The 22,255-nt window shown below is 35.3% G+C and overlaps 1 protein-coding gene across 2 annotated transcripts in view; it reads right to left on the bottom strand.

Annotated features, from left to right (window-relative positions):
- Window positions 1-22,255, bottom strand: part of UHRF2 (ubiquitin like with PHD and ring finger domains 2) — an 87,668-nt gene that overhangs the window by 29,848 nt on the left and 35,565 nt on the right. For both annotated transcript variants that reach the window (XM_030294294.1, XM_030294291.1), the window contains exons 4-8: window positions 21,127-21,345; window positions 9,468-9,577; window positions 5,829-6,015; window positions 1,464-1,587; window positions 1,066-1,173 (exon numbers count right to left, since the gene is read on the bottom strand). In XM_030294294.1, coding sequence (XP_030150154.1) covers window positions 1,066-1,173; window positions 1,464-1,587; window positions 5,829-6,015; window positions 9,468-9,577; window positions 21,127-21,345 — 748 coding nt within the window. The remainder of the gene's footprint in view (window positions 1-1,065; window positions 1,174-1,463; window positions 1,588-5,828; window positions 6,016-9,467; window positions 9,578-21,126; window positions 21,346-22,255) is intronic.

Genomic DNA, 22,255 nt, shown 5'->3' with positions numbered 1-22,255 from the left:
CTCAACCTCATCAATCCTGATGACAATAAATCTCTTCTGATTCTTCCCCACTTCCTAAATGGCAAATCCATTCTTCTAACTGCTCAGGCTAACAACTGCAAACACATCTGAGACAGTATTAATGGGGGCTTTTAAAGTTTGGGAATGAATTAGTGACAGGTATATAAAAAAAGAATGAAGCAAACAAAAACCCAAGGCAATTAAAAATATGCTAAGTGTACTTTTTATTGTATTTATATTATATTGTATTTATTTGTAGTATTTTTTACTGTATTTAAAGATTTGAGTCATACTATACAACATGCATATGTATTTAGCCAAAATTGTAATATAACCATTGCAAACATGGGAAGACACACAGTGTGTTAAACTTAATGCTCATCAACCATAGAAAGAAGTTAATAAAACTAAAATACAAAGACAAAAGCAGTATAAACATGCTACTTAGAAATAAGGAGGTAAATCTAGAAGAAACAGCTAAAACTTCAAAGTGGTGGTGCCTGAGAAACAGAAAATGAGGACAAAAAACTTTTAAAATCTCTATAATGATAAAATTACCTTTATAATAAAGAAATTAGAAATGAATACAACAGGAAAAGATGTGACAAGTGATTTTATCATTGGATCACCTGGCACTTCCTTTGACCAACAACTTAACATTCATTCCGGAGGATAAGCTACAAACAAAACACCCGGAATGAGCTTTCTTGGACTTCAATAACATTAAATGAGAACTTACCACAAATTTTAAAGAAAGAAACCCCTAATATTTCAAATATTAAATTCTCAGCAAGAAAAATTCTCTAGAAAGTTTAATAATGTTAACTATCATATCTAGAAAACAGTAAAAATGATTAAAAAAAGCACAGCTGATGCCTAATTCCATGATGTATGGACCTGTTAAACTATGTGGAAGAGTCTACCCATCCTATAGAGAATCTTTCATTGTAACAACTGAATGCCATGCGATACAACCTAGATTAGCCCACTTATAATCAATAGATGCTGACACTGCTACAATTTTTTACAACTTTACCCTTTCAACAAAATCAATTTAAAACATACCTGAACTCTAAATCTCCATGTTGACCCAACAGGAATCCCAGGAATAGGTCCATAATGATTAGAAGGAACAATAGTACATTCTCTAGTGCGACCAACACAGGCCATCCCCTACAAGTTATAGAACAAGTTGTTTGACAAATTGGTTATGTCAACCCTTAAAGCCAAATCTTAAAGTCAAATAAAATGAGAACAAAACAGAAACCTAACTGCATAATTAATACATAATTTATATGATTTAATTAACACATAATTAAGTTATAGCAAATAAACAATAAAATTATTTAATATTTCTGATACGGCAAATGTAATTTATGTCACTACTACTGTTGGTATCAGTTATAACTTGCATTACAGTTAAAACATTATAGCTAAGAAGGAAAGATGACTTTCTTCCTTACCCTGCCCCAGTCTCTCCGGCTTTCAGTACTAGCTGATGGCATCTTTGCTTTCTTTTTACTCATCTTGAGTCTTTCACCAGCCTTTACAACTTCACTGGAATCAGTTTTACAGGAAGGACAATACCTTTAAAAGAGAAAGGAATTTTAATATAGTATATTAAAGCCAGTAACAGAATGGCCTTTCTAGGTCAGAAAATGTTTTAAGATGTAATACTTGGTGTATAATATAGATGTTCAGCTGGCATTTTAGTATTAAACTTTTCAAAATATTTATATGGTTAAGGTAGCAGAAAAAAAAACCCTTATCATTCCTTTAAAGAATGTGAAAGATTATAATATCATAGAATCTCAAATTCAGTTCAAAAGCCAGAGCTGTCCAATTCAAATGGCAGCATGCGCTCTGATCTTATCACTAACCTGGAGAATGGAATTTACTCATTTGAAGTTCCTATTATTAAAACAAAAGTAGCAAGAATAGATGATCCTAGACTGTTCAACTATACAACTGATACATCTTCCCATCTAAATTAGTTATTAGAACTCTCCAAGTCAAAACGTATAGTCTATCACAGCAAATATAGAGGATTCAAGGATGCTTGTTTATGTTAATTAGCCTTATCCCTAGCTCTTTTTAATTCCCTATACTTGTTTTTTCTTTAGCCTATTTGTAGTTGGTTACCCTACTATAACTTATATATCATTATAAGATACCTTAAATCATTTCTAAAGAGCAAAGTATAAATAAATATGTCTATAGAATCAGATGGGGCTATTCCTATGTCAGCAAGAAATGGAAACTTGAGGAATACCCTAACAAAGATCAACTGGCCTCTCCCTGCATTAATTAATCTTAAATGTGCCTATACTTTCCATTTCATAATTATCCATATGGTCTATAGGGAAAAAAAGACACCGATGCCCACCAGTTAATTCTAATTGCCTAATTATGAGATATCTTGTTTAGTACTACAGGAAAGAAAAATGTAAGTCAGTCACTGATTCTGAGAAAATCAGTTAAGTTGTGATATACAGATGCAAAATCAAGGCAAAAATTAAAATGTAGAAGTCAACAGATAATACCAAGTAGAATCCCTTCTAACTGAGAAATCAGGAGGTTTCCCAAAATTAATTTTACCTGATGTGCTAACTTTTACAACTAATTTTATCAGAGATCTTAGGGGCAAAGCAGGTACTATTTCTGATGAGAAAATGAGTTCAGAGGTGAAATGATTTGGAGACATAGAAAAGATGGTCAAACCTTCATTCCTTCATCAGGTTTGCTCAGAACCTCCTATGTCAGGCACTATTTTGATACTGGGGATAAATGTGATCAAAATGTTTGTACAGAGTAGTTAAGGAAAACTAGTACATATAATGAAACAATTTCAGGAAGTGACAAGTTCTATAAAGGAAATACATCAGGGTTATGTGGATGTTAAGACTGATTAAACATGGCACGTATCTTTAGATAGAGTAGTTTCTGAAGTGATATTCCAGCTGAGACCAAAGGAGTCAGTTGGTCTCCTTTGAGAAGAAGCCAGGGAAGGCATTCCGGGCAAAAAGACATTAAGTATAAAAGTCCCGAGGCATAAGAAGGAGTGGTATGCCTTGAAAAACATGAAGGTTGGGAAGCTGAAGTTTAGGTCAACTCTGAACTGCACAGAGATAAGCAATGAGGTTATAGAACAGGCAGGGGTCAGGTCATTGATGGCATTGGGCTTAGTTTTATTCTAAGTGCAAAAGGAAGACACTAGGGGGCTTTGAACAGATTCAGACTTAGTAAGATCATTCTGCTGCTATGGGAGAAAGGACACCTGGTAAGCATTGTGAAAGCAAGGACACAAGTTGGGTGTTTATTATACAGTTCAGGGAAGAGATGTTGGTTTGGACTGAAGGGTGAGAGTGGAGAAAGATTATGCAGGACTGACAAGATCTGCTCACGTATAATTGGATGTGGACTATGTAAGGAGGGCAAAGAGAGAATCAAAGATGAAGTTTAGCTTTTAAGCCTGAGCAAGTAGACAGGATGACTGTAGTATTTACTGAGGACTGAGGGAGGAGGAAGGTTTTAGGGGGTATGTTTATGGAAATCAAGATCTCCAGCTGGACTACTTTTGTGATACTTGTCAAGTAAGCAATTGAATGAATACAGGAATACAGAGCCCAGGGAAGATTAGCTATGAAGATATCAAAAATTTAGAACCATTAGCTTCATATTTAAAGTCTCATGATAGGATGAGGTCATCTAGGGAGCAAGCATGAAGAACAAAAAGCAAGTGAATAGTGCTCTGGAAAACTCCAAAATCTGGTAGATATGAGAAAACCAACAAGAGATTAAGAAGGAAAGGCCAGTGGAGTAGGATGAAAATTAGGTCATATGGTATCATAAAATCTATAAAGACAGAGAGCTGATAAGTATAAGTAAGAGAGGGCTTAGACAGGACCAATGGATTTGGCAACACGAAATGTGTCTGTGAGCCTAACTTAAACAAATATAGTGGAGTTGTGAGAAGGAAAGTCCAGTTGGAGAGCTCAAGTATGAACAGGAGGAGAGGAAATGGAAATTACCAATGCAGACAGTTCTTGAGAAGCTTTGCCATAAAGGAAGCAAAGAAATGGGATCAAGGGAAGGGTGTGTGTGTGACTGAATAGATTATAGGATACTGAGAATAACCCAGCAATGGCAATCTGGGAGAGGAATTCACCGTAGGAATGAAGTTCCTGAAAAGGCAAAGGGATACGGAACTGTGAAAGCAGACAGAAGGGTTCGCATTTTAGAGAAGCAGGAACATACTGTCCACAGAAACAAAAGGGAAGAAAAATATATGAGATTTTAGAGGAAATATGTTTACAGATGATAAAATTCAGGCTGTGACCACGCAAGGCAGAGGAAGGGGGTGAAAGGAAGAAGTTACATCCCTTCCCTCCACCCACCCTTACAGCCTCTGTGGTAATACAGTAACAACCCTCCCAACAGATGGGGATAGGCCAAAGGGAAGAAAACAATCTATTCTTTACAGTAACACCAGCTACCCAATTGTAATGTTATTACAAGCACACTTCATTTTATTGCACTTTGCAGATACTGTGTGGTTTTTTATTTTTTACAAACTGAAGCTTTTGTGGCAACACCGCATCGAGCAAGTCTATTGGTGTGATTTTTCCAATAGCATTTGCTCACTTTCTGTCTCTGTGTCACATTTGGGTAATTCTCACAATATTTCAAACTTTTTCAATATTATTATGTTGTCAGGGTGATCTGTGATCAGTGATTAAGACCTGCTGAAAATTCAGATGATGGCTAGCATTTTTAGCAATAAAGTATTTTGCACACTTAATAGGCTACAGCATCATGTGTAAACATAAATTTTATATGCACTGAGAAACAAAAAAGCTCATCTGACTTGCCTTATTGTGATATTTACTTTACCAGACTGTTCTGGAACCTGTACTATCTCTGAGGAATGCCCGTACTTCTGAGTATGTCATTCCTTAACTTAACCCTCCACACCAGCAATAGTCCAAAGCTTAAGAAGAAAAAACTTATTATGACATGAAAAAGTTCATTATTACTTTGAGCATGTTCTTCCCAGTCTCTTTTCTAATGATTTTGTTTTGTAGCTAAGACTACTTAGCAGAGATTTTGGCTGGTATATTTAACCTTAGTGCCTGGTTCCACTTATTAACCTCATAGGATTAAATACAATAATCCATGTAAAACACTTTGTTAGCATCTAGCATATATTAAGCACTTAAATAACTATTAAGTACTATAACAGGCACATCTAAAATAGCTGAGGGATAGAGAGGCCACCCAAAAAGGCTTCACAGATGGAATCACAGTTAAGTGAAAACCTGAAGGATAAATATCCTAAAGTTAAGCAAAGACGAATAGGTTTCAAAGAGAAAATGTGTCAAGTATAAAAACCCAGAGGAGAGAAAGAACTGGACTTACTTAAGGAGCTGAAAGATATTTAATCTGGCTAGACTGTAGAGTATTTGGGAAAATGAAGAGGAAAATGGTAAGAAATGCACCTGGAGAAATCAACTAAAAAAATATTGTGCAAGGCCTTGCACGGCAACATAAAACCTGAGAAGCAAAGGAATTAACACAATCAGATTTGCATTTTTGAAAGAACACAGACTCCATATTAGAGGAAGAACTGCAAGGATTAAAAACAGCTAGAGACTGGTTCACAAGCTGTGATAATAATCAAAGTTATCAATGCCAATAAACCACTGGCTATAAAATTTTAAGTGCTTTAATACACATTACATATCTTAAGAAATCTTTTTGTGGTTTAAATACATATTTCACATTCAATTCTTAACACAGTAATAACAAAAAAACCCTGATAATCATACCAGTATTCCTCTTCAGGGACCTTATCCAAAGGTGGATTCAGGCAGTAAATATGATAGGCCATGTTACATTCATCACATAGAAGCTGCATGTTGGGTTCCTGTTTCCCACCACATATATGACAGGAGCAAGAACGGCACTTCTTACTTGGATCTCCACCACAAATATCACACTCAGGATCATTTTTCCCTAGTAAGAACAAAATTATAACAAGCTCAGTCTTAAAATAATTTTTATTATCTATGAATCTTATAAAGAAAAACGCATGAAAATAGATAGCATACAGCTTTTCTTAATGAACAGAAAAAAATCACAAAGAATAATCAAGTGTGGGACTTTAAGAATAAATGCCTGAGCTTCATTCTATACTTACCAAAATTACAGGGATAAAGCACTGGCACAGCAGGCATCACTACCTGCAACCATGGGGATAATGTATACTTTTGCCTTAAAAATTTGTATTGGCTAGCTGGAAGTTCCCCAAATGTCCAGGGGCAATACAGTGAACTCACCAGGGCATCATAAGGTATCTTTAACTTTCAAGGAAAGACCATGAGGGAAGGGGAGGGGAAAAAATAGTTACAAACAGAGAGGGAGGGAGGCAAACCACAAGAGACTCTTAAATACAGAGAACAAACTGAGGGTGGATGGGGTGGGGGAGTAGGGGAGAGGGGAAAATGGGTGATGGGCATGGAGAAGGGCACTTGTTGGGATGTGCACTGGGTGTTGTATGTAAGCCAATTTGACAATGATATTCATAATAAAAAAATAAATTTCAAGGGAATACTACATTCTGTTAAAGTCGTTTGGATCTAACTACTTAATAAGTGGAACTATTAAATACCATGTACTCTGCAGACCCAAACCTTTCCTTGAATATGCTAAAGTAGGAAGGGGAGGGCTGTTAAGAGTTAGCAAGCCCATTCTGGTTCTCATTCAAGTTATGCCCCCAACATACTTTTTAACATAATAGAAAATAGCATTTCTTTATTTGTCTTTAAAATTTATTTGAGAAAGAGAGCACATGCACGCATGAGCCAGGGAAGGGCAGAGGGAGAGGGAGAGAGAATCCCAAGCAGGCTCCATAGTCAGCGTAGAGCTGATGTTACAAATGTTGAGATCATAACCTGAGTCAAAATCAAGAGTTGGACGTTTAACCGACTAAAACACCCAGGCACCCCTAGAAATAGCATTTCTAACCCAGTTGATTTTTTATCTTATTTGTCAATTGGTTCAGAACTCTGGCAACCTACTAAAATCCAAACACCTTCTACCCAACTGTTCCCTTGAAATTTTAAAATATACAGTATATATACTAAAAAATCTTTATGTTCACAATACCAAAAATTAAAATGTCAAGAGAAATGGTTGGGAAGATTTTATGAAAACTAAGGTAAATTTATATAAAATTCAAAAAGGACTACAGAATTTTTTTTTAATGTTTATTAATCTTTGAGAGAGAGAGAGAGAGAGAGAAAACACAAGTGAGGGCAGAAGAGAGAGGACAGAGGATCTGAAAGCAAGCTCCATGCTGAGAGCAGCCAGCTTGATGCGGGGCTTAAATTCACGAACCTGTGAGATCACGATCTGAGCCACCCAGGCACCCACTGCAGAATTTTGCAGATGAATTATGTAGATAGAGGAAGAGGTCTAGGATGATATACATAGATTGACTGATTACTTCTTGGGAGTTCTATTTTTAAATTAATATTGTTTTATATTTTGAATTTCTGACAAATGTACACAACATATTTGTGAGGAAATTTACCATATCAGAACTGATCTAGCAATATAAGGGAAATGGGAAGCCATATCTGAAAAATAAGAGAGGGGGAAGAGAAAAGGCACTGATTTCAGCACTATCTTTCTAACTGGTGACTGCCTTATTTTATTTTATTTTATTTTATTTTATTTTATTTTATTTTATTTTTGAGAGAGAGAGAGAGTGCAAGTGAAGGAAGTGGAGGAAGGGAGGGAGGAAGGGAGGGAGGGAGGGAGGGGGAGAGAGAGAGAGGGAAAGAGAAAGAGGGAGGGAGGGAGAGAGAATGAATCTTAAACAGGCTTCACAATATGGGGCTCAATCTCACGACCCTGAGAATCATGATCTGAGCTGAAATCAAGAGTCAATTTCGACTCTATTGTTGCTTATGAATGGCAGATTACAATTTTGTTTTACTTTCACTAAGGGAGCTATGACAACATACAAGTAATGGATGCATGACAGACCTAAAAACATGCCTTTGGCATGCTTAGATTTTTGGTATGAAGAGTGATATGATCAGTGGCAGTCTGGCTGTGGCTCTGAAATGATTTCTTCACATACAAGTTGTAGCTATAATGTGAGTAGCATTAGGCAGAGAAGAGATATATGGAGAATGAGAGGGAACAGAATACATGCAGAGGTACTGAGAATAGAAAGATGACAAAAACCTTACCTATCTTGGTTTTGCACTGTTTTACTGAGAATGACTAAGTTATATTAAAGAGGTTTACTCAAATTACTCAAGTTACCTGTAATCCTAGGATATAACCACACAAGTACTCCTACAGACTACACCTAAAGGTTCTTTTTTAAAAAAAAAAAATTATGTGTATTTATTTTTGAGAGACAGACAGACAGACCATGAGCAAGGGAGAGGCCAGAGAGGGAGAGACAGAATCTGAAGCAGCTCCAGCTGTCAGCACAGAGCCTGACAGAGTACTCCTAAAGGTTCTTAATTCAAATCTAGATACATCAACATTGCAGTCTCAAAAAATGAGAATGGCTTAGACTGGTAACATGAAAGTCTATTTACTGATCTGTTAAAGGTCTTGTCTTGCTGTAATCTTGCACAATTGTGGTAAGAAGAGGTTAGGCAGAACGTTTTAGTCTGCCTAAAAACTTTATTTTTCTAAAATATACTAGAAATTGGGGGCACCTGGCTCAGTAGATACAGCATTCAACTCTTGATCTCAGGGTTGTAAGTTTGAGCCCCACGTTAGGTGTAGAGATTACTTAAATCTTAAAAAACAAACAAAAAATACTAGACATTGACATGTGGCATAAAGCCAATAAATTGCTTCCCACAAAAAATTCAGAATTAAGAAAGTATGAAACAGTAATCTATTTGGAAAGATAGCAATTCAATCATGAATTAAAAGACCTAAAATCTTGCCCTACCTTTGTTACCAACCAGCTGTATGATATTAAGCAAATACAATATGCACAGTGAAAAGGTAGGGCTACGTCCTAATATTCTCATGATTATTTAAACCTCATTTATTACCTCCCAGAAATTCAAAGTTTAACCATCATTACTGTCAGGCTCTACTCATATGAAAATAAGTCTCATTATTAAAAATCAATGTAGGTAGCCACAAAATTACTGAAATGTTATTTGGACAGATTTATAATAAACGAAACAAGAAAATGGCAATAAAATGCCAAGGTGAGAAAAAAAATTTGTTTTTTTAAAAACAAATCTTATCATTTGAGAAAAATTCACTAAACCAGAAAGGATCTTAGATCAAAACCATGGTCATGAAAATAAATTTGTATGATCTGCAGCAGCTTTATACTTTCTCGAAAGTTATTCCCTGGGTGGTTAAAATACCAATCAAGTACAATATATGTAATCTAAATCCATAAGAAAAATTCATACTTAAAAACTTTCCATCTGCCAGTGAGAGGGGATGTGCTCCAGGTTTCTCGATCTTAAAGATTTCATTTACAAATCTTATCTGGCAGTCATTTAATTTTCCTTCAGAACCCCTGTTTAAAAAAAGAAGAAAAGTTAACTTCTGCCAGCAAAATCTAAATCATATACAAATAATTAAGAGTCATTTAGGAAACCCACTGAACTTTGTCTATTTACAAATTGGGACTATAGCTATTCCAATCACTTTGAGCTTTCCAATGGCAGGAAAAGTCAAATAGTGACTAGTTACTATTCAAAATTAAGTGTAACTTTAGTGTAATATTAGGAAAAAAATTTATAGACTTCACCTAGATTATCTAGGAACAAGACAGTTTTCTTATAAATTAAATACTAGATAAAATGATACTCTATCAATCAAAATAAAAGATTTAAATATATTTCCAGTAAATACAGTAAGTTTCTGGGTAAAAAGTTGACCTCTTATTAAAAAGAAAAGTCCTTCAGATACCAAGCCATACTCCTCATAGACACAGTTTATACCTGTTTGCATAAGCTTCTTCAAACTTTCTGGCTGTGACTATGGATTTATATGTGGATTTCTCCTTTTAACATGTCAACTTTGGTTTATATTTTTGAAGTTTTGTTATTGGGTACACAGAGATTTAGGATTCTTAAACTGTCATAAAATGGCTCTGTATCTCTGTAACGCATTCTATATCAAAAGTGTACTTTTTTTGGTTAGAATTTGCTTGGTAACTTTTTCTCTTCTTTCACCTTTTAAAACTTTTAATGTCAAATATTCACAAATGCAGAAAACTGCATAGACAAATGTGTAGTATAGCCAATTATAAGGTATACATTCTTGCAGTCATCAATCATGATAGGAAATAGAACTGTTTACCTCAGAAGCACTTGACATGCTCCCTCCCAATCTCATTCCCTTTCAAGAGTTTTATTTACCTTAATTTTCTTAGTCTTATCACCTATCTGCCTAAGCATATGATATATACAGTTCTACCTGTGCTTTAAAGATTCTAACCTATCAATTTCCATGCAATCTTTTTCTTGCTTACAATTTGTTGGAGAACTGCTATCATTTGTCCTATAGAGTTTCCCCGTAGACTTGATTTTGATATGTGCATTCCCAAAGTGTAGTTTAAATAGGTTTTTTCCCCATCATTTGTATTTCTAGTAAGTTAATAGTTGGATCCAGAGTAGAGGTCAAAAAACCCTAGTCTGCTGCCTATTTTTATAAATAAAGTTCTACTGGAAAAACTACTCATTTATGCATTCTCTATAGTTCATTTCGTACTATAGTGGCAGAATAGTTGTGATGGTGGAGACCACTTGGCCGCCAAAGGTTAAAGCTACCATCTGGCCCTTTGCACAAAACAATGGCCAACCCTTGCATTTAGAAATGCTTAATCAAATCCAGTTCATTTTTTGGTAAAACTGTTAATAGTTCTTGAAGTGGTATACCAGGAAGCAGGAATCACTGCAGGTTATTTTGAAAGATGAACACCATAACTGTTATTCTCAAAACAGCTTGCTGAACTAGTTTTATTATTTCAGTGAGCTTGGGTTCATCACATATGCTATAGTTACCCTCTCCTACCTCTTGTATGGCTGCTGATACCACACAGGTCTCATAGCTATCAGTTATTTATCCCACCAGCTATTTTGGTGTTTGTAGGGGATACCACAATTCCCTGAATGGTTATAAATGTTGCCCACGACTTTCGGGTTAGATATTTTAGTTGTTCTATGTTTGTATAAGAATATCTAGGGAGATTAAAAATCTATGCTGTTGTCATCTTTCTAGAATTTCATCTATCCTTGTAATTTCAACTTGTGTGACTTCATATTTAAGGAGTCTTTCTTATAAGCAGCATATGGGTTTTGTTTTTATCTCCTCTGTTGATCTTTAATATTTAGCTCACATATAGTTAATATAATGGCTGACATATCTGGGTTTGTTTCTACCATTTTACTGTATGTTTTCTATTTTCTCTACCTTTTTGTTTCTTTTACTCTTCTTGATTGCTTTCTTTTGAATTATTCTAATAATTATTCCATTTTACCCTATTTGTTAATATTTTAATATTTAATTATGTATTAAAATATTTCTTTAATGTGGTGGCTCTTAGAGAATATACCAGGCAAAAATCAATCTACTTTTAAGTTCTCACTACTTCTCTGATCATATAAGAATTTCATAGCTTCATTTACCAACTTCCATCTTTTGTGGTTGTCATGCATTTTATTTTACACATATTTTAAACTTCACTATTATTGTGTGTTGTGAATAGTTTATTTGAACTTACTCATACAGTTACCCTTCCTATGTTTTTTCTTTCCTGTATTTCATGTCTCTTTAGTATTTCTTTTAGTGTAGTATGTTGGTATTGGATTCTTAGGTTTGTTTTTTTTTTAATTTTTTTTTCAACGTTTTATTTATTTTTGGGACAGAGAGAGACAGAGCATGAACGGGGGAGGGGCAGAGAGGGAGACACAGAATTGGAAACAGGCTCCAGGCTCTGAGCCATCAGCCCAGAGCCTGACGTGGGGCTCGAACTCACGGACCGCGAGATCGTGACCTGGCTGAAGTCGGACGCTTAACCGACTGCGCCACTCAGGCGCCCCGGTTTTTTTTTTTTTTTTTTTAATGTCTTTTTCTTTTCCTAGGATTTTTTTTTAAATTTATTTTAAAATTTACATTCAAGTTAGTTAGCATATAGCGCAATAATGATTTCAGAGTAGAATCCAGTGATTCATCCACTATATATAACACCCAGTACTCATCCCAACAAGTGTCTCCTTAATGCCCCTTGTCATTTAGCCCATCCCCCCACCCACAAACCCTCCAGCAACCCTCAGTTTGTTCTCTGTATTTAAGAATCTTTTATGTTTTGTCCCCCTCCCTGTTTTTATATTATTTTTGCTTCCCTTCCCCTATGTTCATCTGTTTTGTATCTTGAAGTCCTCATATGCGTAAAGTCATATGATATTTGTCTTTCTCTGACTAATTTCACTTAGGATAATATACTCTAGTTCCATCCATGTTGTTGCAAATGGCAAGATTTCATTCTTTTTGATTGCTGAGTAATATGTACCACATCTTCTTTATCCATTCATCTGTCAATGGACATTTGTACTCTTTTCATATTTTGGCTATTGTCGACAGTGCTGCTATAAACCTTGGGGTGGCATGTGCTCCTCTGAAACAGCACACCTGTATCCTTTGGATAAATACATAGTAGTGCGATTGCTGGGTCGTAGAGTAGTTCTATTTTTAATTTTTTGAAGAACCTCCATCTGTTTTCCAGAACGGCTGCACCATTTTGCATTCCCACCAGCAGTGCAAAAGGGTTTGGATTCTTAGGTTTGGTTTGATAACATCTTTATCTTGCTTCATTTTTGTAATCTATTTTCATTAGAAATGTATTTCTAACATTTTTTATCAGTGTTCTCATATGTTGTTCCATTGTGTTCTAGCTTACATCGGTTTCTGATGAAAACTCAGCTCATACTCGTTTTTATCTTTAGTTTTCAGCAGCATTATTGCAATATGCCACAGTGTGTTCTTTGTATTTATCCTGGTTAGGGTTCACAGGGCTTCAATTTGGACTATCTTCTCCCATTTCTGGAAATTCTAGTTATTAGTTTTTCAAATATTGTTTTCACCCTTCTCTTCTTTGGGAACAACAAATAGATGTAATGCATACCTTTTGCCAGGTCCCATGTGTCCGACAGTCTTTGCTGTGTTGTTTCTCATAATTTTTTTTCCATGTTTCAGTTTTGATATTTTTCACTGACTTGCCTATCACTACTCCTATCTTCTGCTATTAAGCCAATCTAATGAAGTCTTAGTTTCAGATACTGTATTTTTCAGTTCTAGAGTAATTATCTTATAGATTCCCACTGATTTTTTTATAGATTCCAATTCTCAGTTGAAATTCTCCATCTTCATTTATTTTCTTGAGCATATTAATCATAATTATTCTAAAATCCTGTTTGATAACCTGAATTATCAGTATCACCTATGGGTCCATTTTTATTATTGATTTTTCTTCTGGTTTTTGATTATGTGGCCCTATCTTTTGGTAGCATACTTTTGGTTCCATGGCAAGATAAATATAAAGAAAATACAATCGCATATTGCAGTAATGCTGCTGAAAACTAAAGATAAAAACAAAAGGAATATGAGCCAAGTTTCATCAGAAACAATGTAAGCTAGAACATAATGGAACAGCATCTGAAAACACAGACAAAAAATTTCTCAACTTAGAAATACAGTTCTAATGAAAACATATTATAAAAAATGAAGCCGAGATAAAGATGTAATCAAACCAAACAAAAATATTCAACAATATAAGTATAAAACATTAGAGGAGGCTTCAGACCAATCTTCCTCGTGCTGGGAAGATACTGTGGTGATTTAACATTTTATTCAGCAACTATGCTGAGGCAAGGCCTGTTTACAAAATGTAGTCTACATATTTGTCTTAGCCATCCAGTTTTCAACTAAGAGCCTTTTGTATACTCTGTGGGACCATTTCACCCAGTGATCACAAAATCTGTTTGCCTTCGAAGACTACTGAAAACTCCACTGTGCTTTTTACTTACATTTTTAGCCTCCTGCCCAGCAAAACCCCAGTATTTAGCAAAAGTCATGTGAGGAAAACAGGCCATATGCGTGAAACATCCCCAACATCTGCCAAAAGCTCAGTCTCCACCCTGCCCCCAGCTGCTTTCAACTAGATCTGCTCTACATCCATAATTATTAGCAAGGGTTCCCAGGGCAAAAAGCAACTACAAAAACCAACTGCTTTCTAAGGTTCTTCCCATTCCAGAGTCATAGGCTCTGGTAGTTCTCCTTACCTCTCTGCTGTCATTAACATAACAGATGATAATGTTATTTGAGCTGGCTCTTCTAGTTTTAGGTAAAAATGCTAATCTACTGCCAGCTATTCCATCCTACCTGGAAACAGAAACCTTCCATGTACTTCATTAGGTGGTACAATAAATATCACAAAAACAGATTCAAAACTAGAATCACCTTTTCATTTATCTATCATTTCAGTTGAAGGCTTACCATACCGATTTCCTCTGAACAAAACTGATGAAGCCAAAACTGAATCTAATAAACCACCAATTATAAAATACATTAGTTTATGTACTACCAAAAAAGAACTGGCCTGCAATGGGGCAGTCTAAGAAGAACTCCCAAAGTTAGGACTCTAAATGGAAGACAACTATAAGGCACACTATTTTATGACATCATAAAAAAGAAAAAAATTTGAGATGAGACGTCTGAGAAACACCCTCAAATAAAGCTAGGACACCAAACGGCTCTTCTCACAGTTAGTTTAAGATAAATGGTAAATAAACCACCTAGCAGGTAGAGATAAAAAATAAACATGACTATTTCAATGTTATCAGTGGGTATAAGGAGAAAAAGTATCCCAGGAACTGAACCACAAGGTAGGATTCATGCAGGTTTGTAGATGCAAACTCAAACTCAATCTCTTAAAGAACCCAACTTTGGTCCAATAGCAAGATATTTTAATTTGAGATGGTAAAATAAAGAAAACCGTTAATCTCCAATTCTATGAAATACTCTATTTACTTAATATTCATTATAACTAATGCCTAGAACAGGGCCTGGCACACAGTAGCCAACAAAAGTCAAGGCACTAACATTTCAGTGGTATGACAGGCAGAATAATGGGTGCTAAAGATATCTATGCCCTAAGTACGGGAACACGTGAATATTATACTACATGGCAAAAGAGAATTTTGTGGACACGATGAAGTTAATTACCTTGAAATAGGATTAACCAGGTAGGCCCAAGGTAATTATAGGGGAACTTAAAAGTAGAAGAGGGAAGTGAGTCAGAGATATGCAACGTTAAAATGGGAGAAGTAGGCCATGGGCCAAGGCATTGGGAGGCCTGTAAAATCTGGAAAAGGCAAGGAAACAGATTCTCCCTTAGATTCTCCAAAAAGTGACACATCTCTGCTGACACTTTTAGTCCAGTGAAATCCATATAAGACTTCTGACTTACAGAACTATAAAATGGTAAGTTTTACTATTTAAGCCATTAAATTTATGAATTTGTTGCAGCAACAACAGGAAACTACTACAAGTAGGGCAAGAGAGAGAAATCTCAGGTGATAATCAATACCACAAAGAAAGCGTAAGGAAACAATTCAATGCCCTGCATGTACATATGTAATGTTATACAACATTAAAGGCTTCTTTTGAAGTGATGTCTGAACAAACAACCAAGACAAGACACACAACAAGCCAAATAAGGATATGCGTAGAGCAGACCAGGCAGAGGAACAGCAAATGGCAAGGGCTCTGAAGCAGAAGCATGTTTATATGATTAAGCACCACAAAGAGGCCAATATGGTTAAAATACAGTAAACTTTGATTTATAACTTGATATGGACACCAAAATTGTAGTGTGTAAGAATGGTACAATAATAAGAATATCACTAAAGAGATGTGATGATAAACGAGTTGGATAAAATTTAGTAAGTAAAAAGCCCTAGAAAAAGGACACTGAAAATAAAGTACATCCATAGCTTACTTTAGCTTTAGATAAAGGATTTTCTTCCTATAGGATTCAAATTCTACTTTTTTGTCTTTAAAGGCTAAGTTTTTGTTAAAAAAAATTTGAGAGAGAGCGCACATGCGCACATGAGTGGAGGAGGGGCAGGGGAGGGGTATAGGGGTAGGGAGAGAGAGAGAATCCCAAGCAGGCTCGGTGCTGTCAGGGCACAAGCCTATCTCTGGGCTCAATCTTACAAACTCTGAGATCAGGAGCTGAGCCAAAACCAAGTGTTGGACACTTAACGGTCTGAGCCACCCAGGTGCCCCTCAAATTCTACTTATAAATATCTAAACTAATATAACTTCATGTGGTATTAAATGAATATGCATCAAAATGGAAACTGAACAAAGTATTTTGAAAAATGGACTTATAACTCCTAAACTTTTGTTCTGAATTTTTTTCAAAGCTAAAATATAAACAGAAAATGATAAGCTAAAAATAGAATTTGATCGCTAGACAGTTTAAGCATATTCACTTTTTAGTAGTCACAGATTAAAAATAGGAACAAGCATGAACTTTAACTCCTAGTTCCCTTATCAAATATCCAAGGCAGATTAAAAATCATGTCCTATATTTACTACTTCCTTTGCACCTTCAATACAATAGAGAGTATCAAAGCTGAAGTTTAAATAAAATTTAGATAAAATCAAGTTCCTTAAAAAAAAAAAATTCTATTTCAAGAAGCAGAAAATCTGGATTGCCCTATGATCATTATAGAAATTAACCAATTATAAAAATCCTTCCCACAAAGAAGCCTTTAGTGAGAAGTTATACCATTCAAGAAAAGGAAACAAAACTCCACCATAAGATAAAGAATATTCTCATTATTTTATAAAATCTGAATAATTTGTGAAGGACAGTTAAATAGGAAAACTAACATGCAAATCTTAGTCATTAACACAATGCAAAAATCCCACACAAAGTATCCACAAAATACTTATGTCAAACACTATAGATATTGGTGAGATTTTGAAAGTTTTTTTTATAGAGATAAAGGAGAAAAAAGATGCCTGCTATCATCACTTCCTTTCAACAACATACTAAATGCAGTTGGTGAATAAAAGAAATCAAAAGACAAAAATGTCATAATTCACACATGATGATTATAATAATAAAGATTCCCCAAAAAATCGACATGTAAATTAAAACTAATAAATCTAGTAAGGCTACTAGATCCAAGATCAAAGGTTACTTGTATACCACTAATAAAGGAAAATGAAATAAAAATACCATTTACAGGAATAACAAGTAGTACCTGAAGTTAAATAAGGATAACAGACACCCATATAAGATCAGATCTCTGGACGGCATTAAATCAGGATCTACCATATAATTGCCAACATTCAATTATTTTGAACCTACAAAGACATTTTATGTGGTTCAACCTAATAAAAACATGAGAAAAACACATTAAAGACCTAAATAAATGGAGAACAGGCACATTCATGGATTAGAGTCAACACAATACGTATTAAATTCCCAATGGTTTTTATGTTTAAATTACCAAGATGACTTGGAAAATTCAAATAAAAGCACACAGACCTAAGAAAATAGAGAACTACTGAAGAGCAAGGTAGGAAGCCCTGTTGTATCATATCATTAAAGTGTGGAACTGCTATCAGGACACACAACATAGACCCATGGTATAGAACAGACATCAGATGGATGCATCAAATATAGTCACTTGATAAGAGGGGATACTGAAAATCAGTGAGGGAAAAGTGGGTTTTATTTTAGCCTCTCTCCCTCAAAAATGGGCTTTTTATTTTTTTTTAATTGTCAAAAAAAATTTTTTTTCATTACTGATAGAACAAGCAGAGGAGGGGCAGAGAGAGAGGGAGACACAGGATCTGAAGCAGGCTCTGAGCTGTCAGCAGAGCTCAAACTCACAAACGTGAGATCATGACCTAAGCTGAAGTCAGATGCCCAACTGACTGAGCCACCCAGACACCCCTTCATTTTTTTTTTAATGTTTATTCATTTTTTGAGAGACAGAGACAGAATGCAAGTGGGGGAGGGGCAGAGAGAGGGAGACAGAATCCAAAGCAGGTTACAGGCTCTGAGCTGTCAGCACAGAACCCCATGCAGGGCTCGAACCCACGAACTGTAAGATCATGTCCTGAGCTGAAGTCAGACACCCAACCAACTGAGCCGCCCAGGTGCCCCCCAAAATGGGTTTTTTAATAAATGATGCAAGGAAAAATGATTATCCATATATATCAAGGTAAGTCAAACCCTCACACTGTACACAAAAACCTACTTCAAATGGATTAAAGGCCTACTAAAGAAAGATAAAACCACAAAGCTGCTTAAAATAATAATGCATTCTGGGCAGAAAAAGGTTTTCCCCTGCCAATGCCATGTTTTATTGAGATGTAATTGACATATACTGTGTAACTATACACCATAATGATTTGATAGATACATATACTGACAAATGATTACCACAAAAGTTAACTTCCATCACCTCAGATAGTTTTAAGGTTAAGAATATTATTCATAACATGAAAAAAGCTATAAAAGATATTTTCTCTACACATAACTGAAATGGCCAAGCCCCCCAATTAGAACTCCTAAAAAATTAGTAATATAAAAAAAATCAGTAATACAGACTACCTAATAACAGACTGCCTAGTAACAACAAAACATTTATGTTTGGAACAGAGTCCTCACAAAAGATATCTAAATTGACAATAAACATAAGGTTATCAATCTCCTTAGTAGTCAAGGAAATACGAATCAAAACCATAATGATATACTATTTTATTCTACACCCACCTGATTAGCAAAAATTCAAGTCTAACAAAATTAAGTGTGGATGAGAATGCAGAGCAATGAGACCTCTAATACTGCTGTAGAAATGTAATGTGATACAGCCCCTTAAATATTTGGTCCTACCTATTAAAGATGTACAGGTTTTACAATCCAGCAATTCTACTTCTAGACAAGATGCGTCCCACAGAAATTAATGCACATAAGCACCAGAACACGGGGATAATGTCACAACAGCAAAGTTTGGAACAGCTCCAAACTATCAACGTCAGAATACATTTATACCTTCATTCTGATTTTTTTATCCACTCTTTCTAGTAATGAGAAAAGACTTTTAAACATGGGGAAAAAAAAATTCTATCCACAAGCCACATACCACACTGGCTCCTTTTTGGCTCTCATGTTCCTAACACATCTAGTAAATACTTAAATGACAGGGGCGCCTGGGTGGCTCAGTCAGTTAAGTGTCTGACTTTGGCTCAGGTCATGATCTCATGGTTCGTGGGTTTGAGCCCTGCGTCGGGTTCTGTGCTGAATGCTTCCTCAGAGCTTGGAGCCTGCTTCAGATTCTGTGTCTCCCACTCTCTCTGCCCCTCCCCTGCTCATGCTCTCACTGTCTCTCAAAAATAAGCAAATGTAATAAAATAAATTTTAAATAAAAATTTTTTTAAAAAAACCTTAAATGACAGAACATAACGTGTTACAGGACAGCATGTTGCACTACTGGGAGAGGCATCACATAATTGTTCTAATTGTTTGCCTATCTATAATTTCCACTCAATTGTAGTTCTAGTCCCTAAAGCCAGGGTGCTCCACTCTAACTGTACTTCAGAATCACTAAGGGAAAACTTTTTAAATAGTGAGCTGGTTTTTTTTTTTTTTTTTTTTTTTTTTACTCTATACTAGGAGTACTGTTACCTCTTCCTATTACGTATACATGCTGTTTTTGTACTTCCTGTACTCAAGTACATTATAAGGCTCCCTATATAACCAATTTATATAGATGCCTTTTCTTTTTCTTCATGATTTATATCCTTATCAGAATTTCAAGCTGCTTGGAAGTCTGAGAGTTACATCTTTACCTGGAAGTGTGATTCTGTTTGTAGAAAGTTCAGAAACCATTTTCTAAAGTGTAAGTTATTATCAGCACCTCACATTATTTTTCTTTATTGTAAGAGTCAGCAAACTTTTTCATCAAGAGTCAGAAAGTAAGTACTTTAGATTTTGCAGGCCAGGGAGTCTTATATTTTCAGTACACATTACTGTAATGGTATGCATTGCAATCATTGAACAATGTTTTTCAATACAAAAACAGCCATAGATTATGTGCAAATGGATAGGCATTCCAAGAACTATTTTCCTAAAATCAGGTAGCCAGTAGGCTATAGTTTATAGACTCCTACTTTGTATTACTAATCATAAGCAGATGCTTAACCTCAGATTTGTTACAAGATAGAACACAGCCATTATATTTAACATATAAATTACTATCTATCCAATATATATTATATATAATAATTCTGTTAATCAGAATTTGACAAGCATTAGTGTGGCTGCTTCATATATAAATACATACATATTTATATACACACACACACACACACGCACAACTGCCAGGGTCATTCTAGAATCCCCACTGCTCAACAGAAATGTTCTTCTAAGAATTCATTCTACAAAAAAAGCAGAGCACAAAATACATAATCCAAGATTGTTTACTTAAACATTATAAGAACTAGAAACAATTTAAGAGACTTTTCAAAAAGTAAATTAGTGAATTAATGATGGAAATAGCGGTTAAGTAATTTGGCATTTTGGGTGACGTTTTACATTTTGAATTCTCTTCGTTAAGCTTGTTAAATTCTGTAAACTTAAGAAAATTACTATGAAGGAAAATTTCAGCTAGTCTTACAAGTACTGCAGATAGCTGATTAGGCTGATGGTCACTGCTACTACATCAACATACATCCTCTGTGAGGTAAGCAAGGATTTCTCTAATACTCAGTTATTTCCAAGATGCTTTCAAATAGTATCTCCAGTCTTAAAGCAGTGATAGACATTTAAGGGCCATTCTTATAAAAAAAAAAAAAAAAAAAAAAAAGGAAAGAAAAAAATCTCAAGAATTTGTATAAAATAGTTCTCTTTTAGTATGTAAATTTTTATCTTTCATAGATTACATCTTTTTTACTGAGGAACATGTGAGTAATACCTAAGAATTACATTCCTTGATTACTTCAGTAATTATAGGGTATCAGTGTAGAGCATCTTACCCTAAGATAATATTCACACGAAGTTCTTTTTTGGTTCTTGAAATGGTCTTCAGTGCAGTAATTTCTGCATCAAACCAAAATCCTCTGTTACTAGGATTTTCTACAGAGTAATTAACCATTACCACATCACCAATATTTAGTTCATTCCATTTCAAATTCGTTCTAGCTCGTGGTCGAAGATCCTTGACATTTATTTCTACAGTACCACTTTCTGGATATCTGAGGAGAGAAAAAGAGAAGAATCACATAAGAATGTTGCTTATGGGGGGGCCTGGGTGGTTCGTCAGTTAAGCGTCAGACTTGGGCTCAGGTCATGATCTCACAGTTCGTGGGTTCAAGCTCCACGTCAGGCTCTGTGCTGAGAGCTCAGAGCCTGGAGCCTGCTACAGATTCTGTCTCCCTCTCTCTGCCCCTCCCCACTCACACTCTGTCTCTCCCTTGCTCTCAAAAATAAATAAAAAAACATTAAAAACATTAAACAACAACAAAAAAAAAGAATGCTGCTTATGATTACTACCAAAGACGAAAACTATATGCAACATATAAAGAACCAAATCATTCTTAATTTAACTTAAATGACATCTTTTCATGATTTTAATTGCCAGAATAAAGTTCTTGCTAAAATTTTAGTAAGACATTCTTTGCTAGCTTGAGGGGTGCGGGTAGGGGTAGGTAAAAAACACAAGTTCTTCTTATTCCATTTTTTTAACCTAAACTTAAGAATTACTTTAACAGTGGGTGCCTGGGTGGCTCAGTCAGTTAAGTGTCTGACTTTGGCTCAGGTCATGATCTCACGGTTTGTGAGTTTGAGTCCTGCCTTAGGCTCTGTGCTGAGAACTCAGAGCCTGGAGCCTGTTTCAGATTCTGTCTCTGTCTCTGTCTCTCTCTCTCTGTCCCTCCTCCACTCATGCTCTGTGTCTCTCTCTCTCAAAAATAAATAAATGTTAAAAAAAAATTACTTTAACGGGACTAGATGTGGACCTCTTCCTGAACTTGAAATCAGTTTGAGATCTGCTGTTTGCTTTACACAACTTAGCACATTTTAATAGCCTCCATTTTTCCAGGAAGAGAGAGGTAAAATTCTAGTTCTTACATGTAGCCATGTAGTCTAGTAATGGCAAAAAAAAAA

Source organism: Lynx canadensis, chromosome D4 (assembly GCF_007474595.2).
Source record: "Lynx canadensis isolate LIC74 chromosome D4, mLynCan4.pri.v2, whole genome shotgun sequence".
Lineage (NCBI taxonomy): Eukaryota > Metazoa > Chordata > Mammalia > Carnivora > Felidae > Lynx > Lynx canadensis.
The sequence above is the reverse complement of the archived record's forward strand: the minus strand, read 5'-3'. Positions and strand labels throughout refer to the sequence as shown.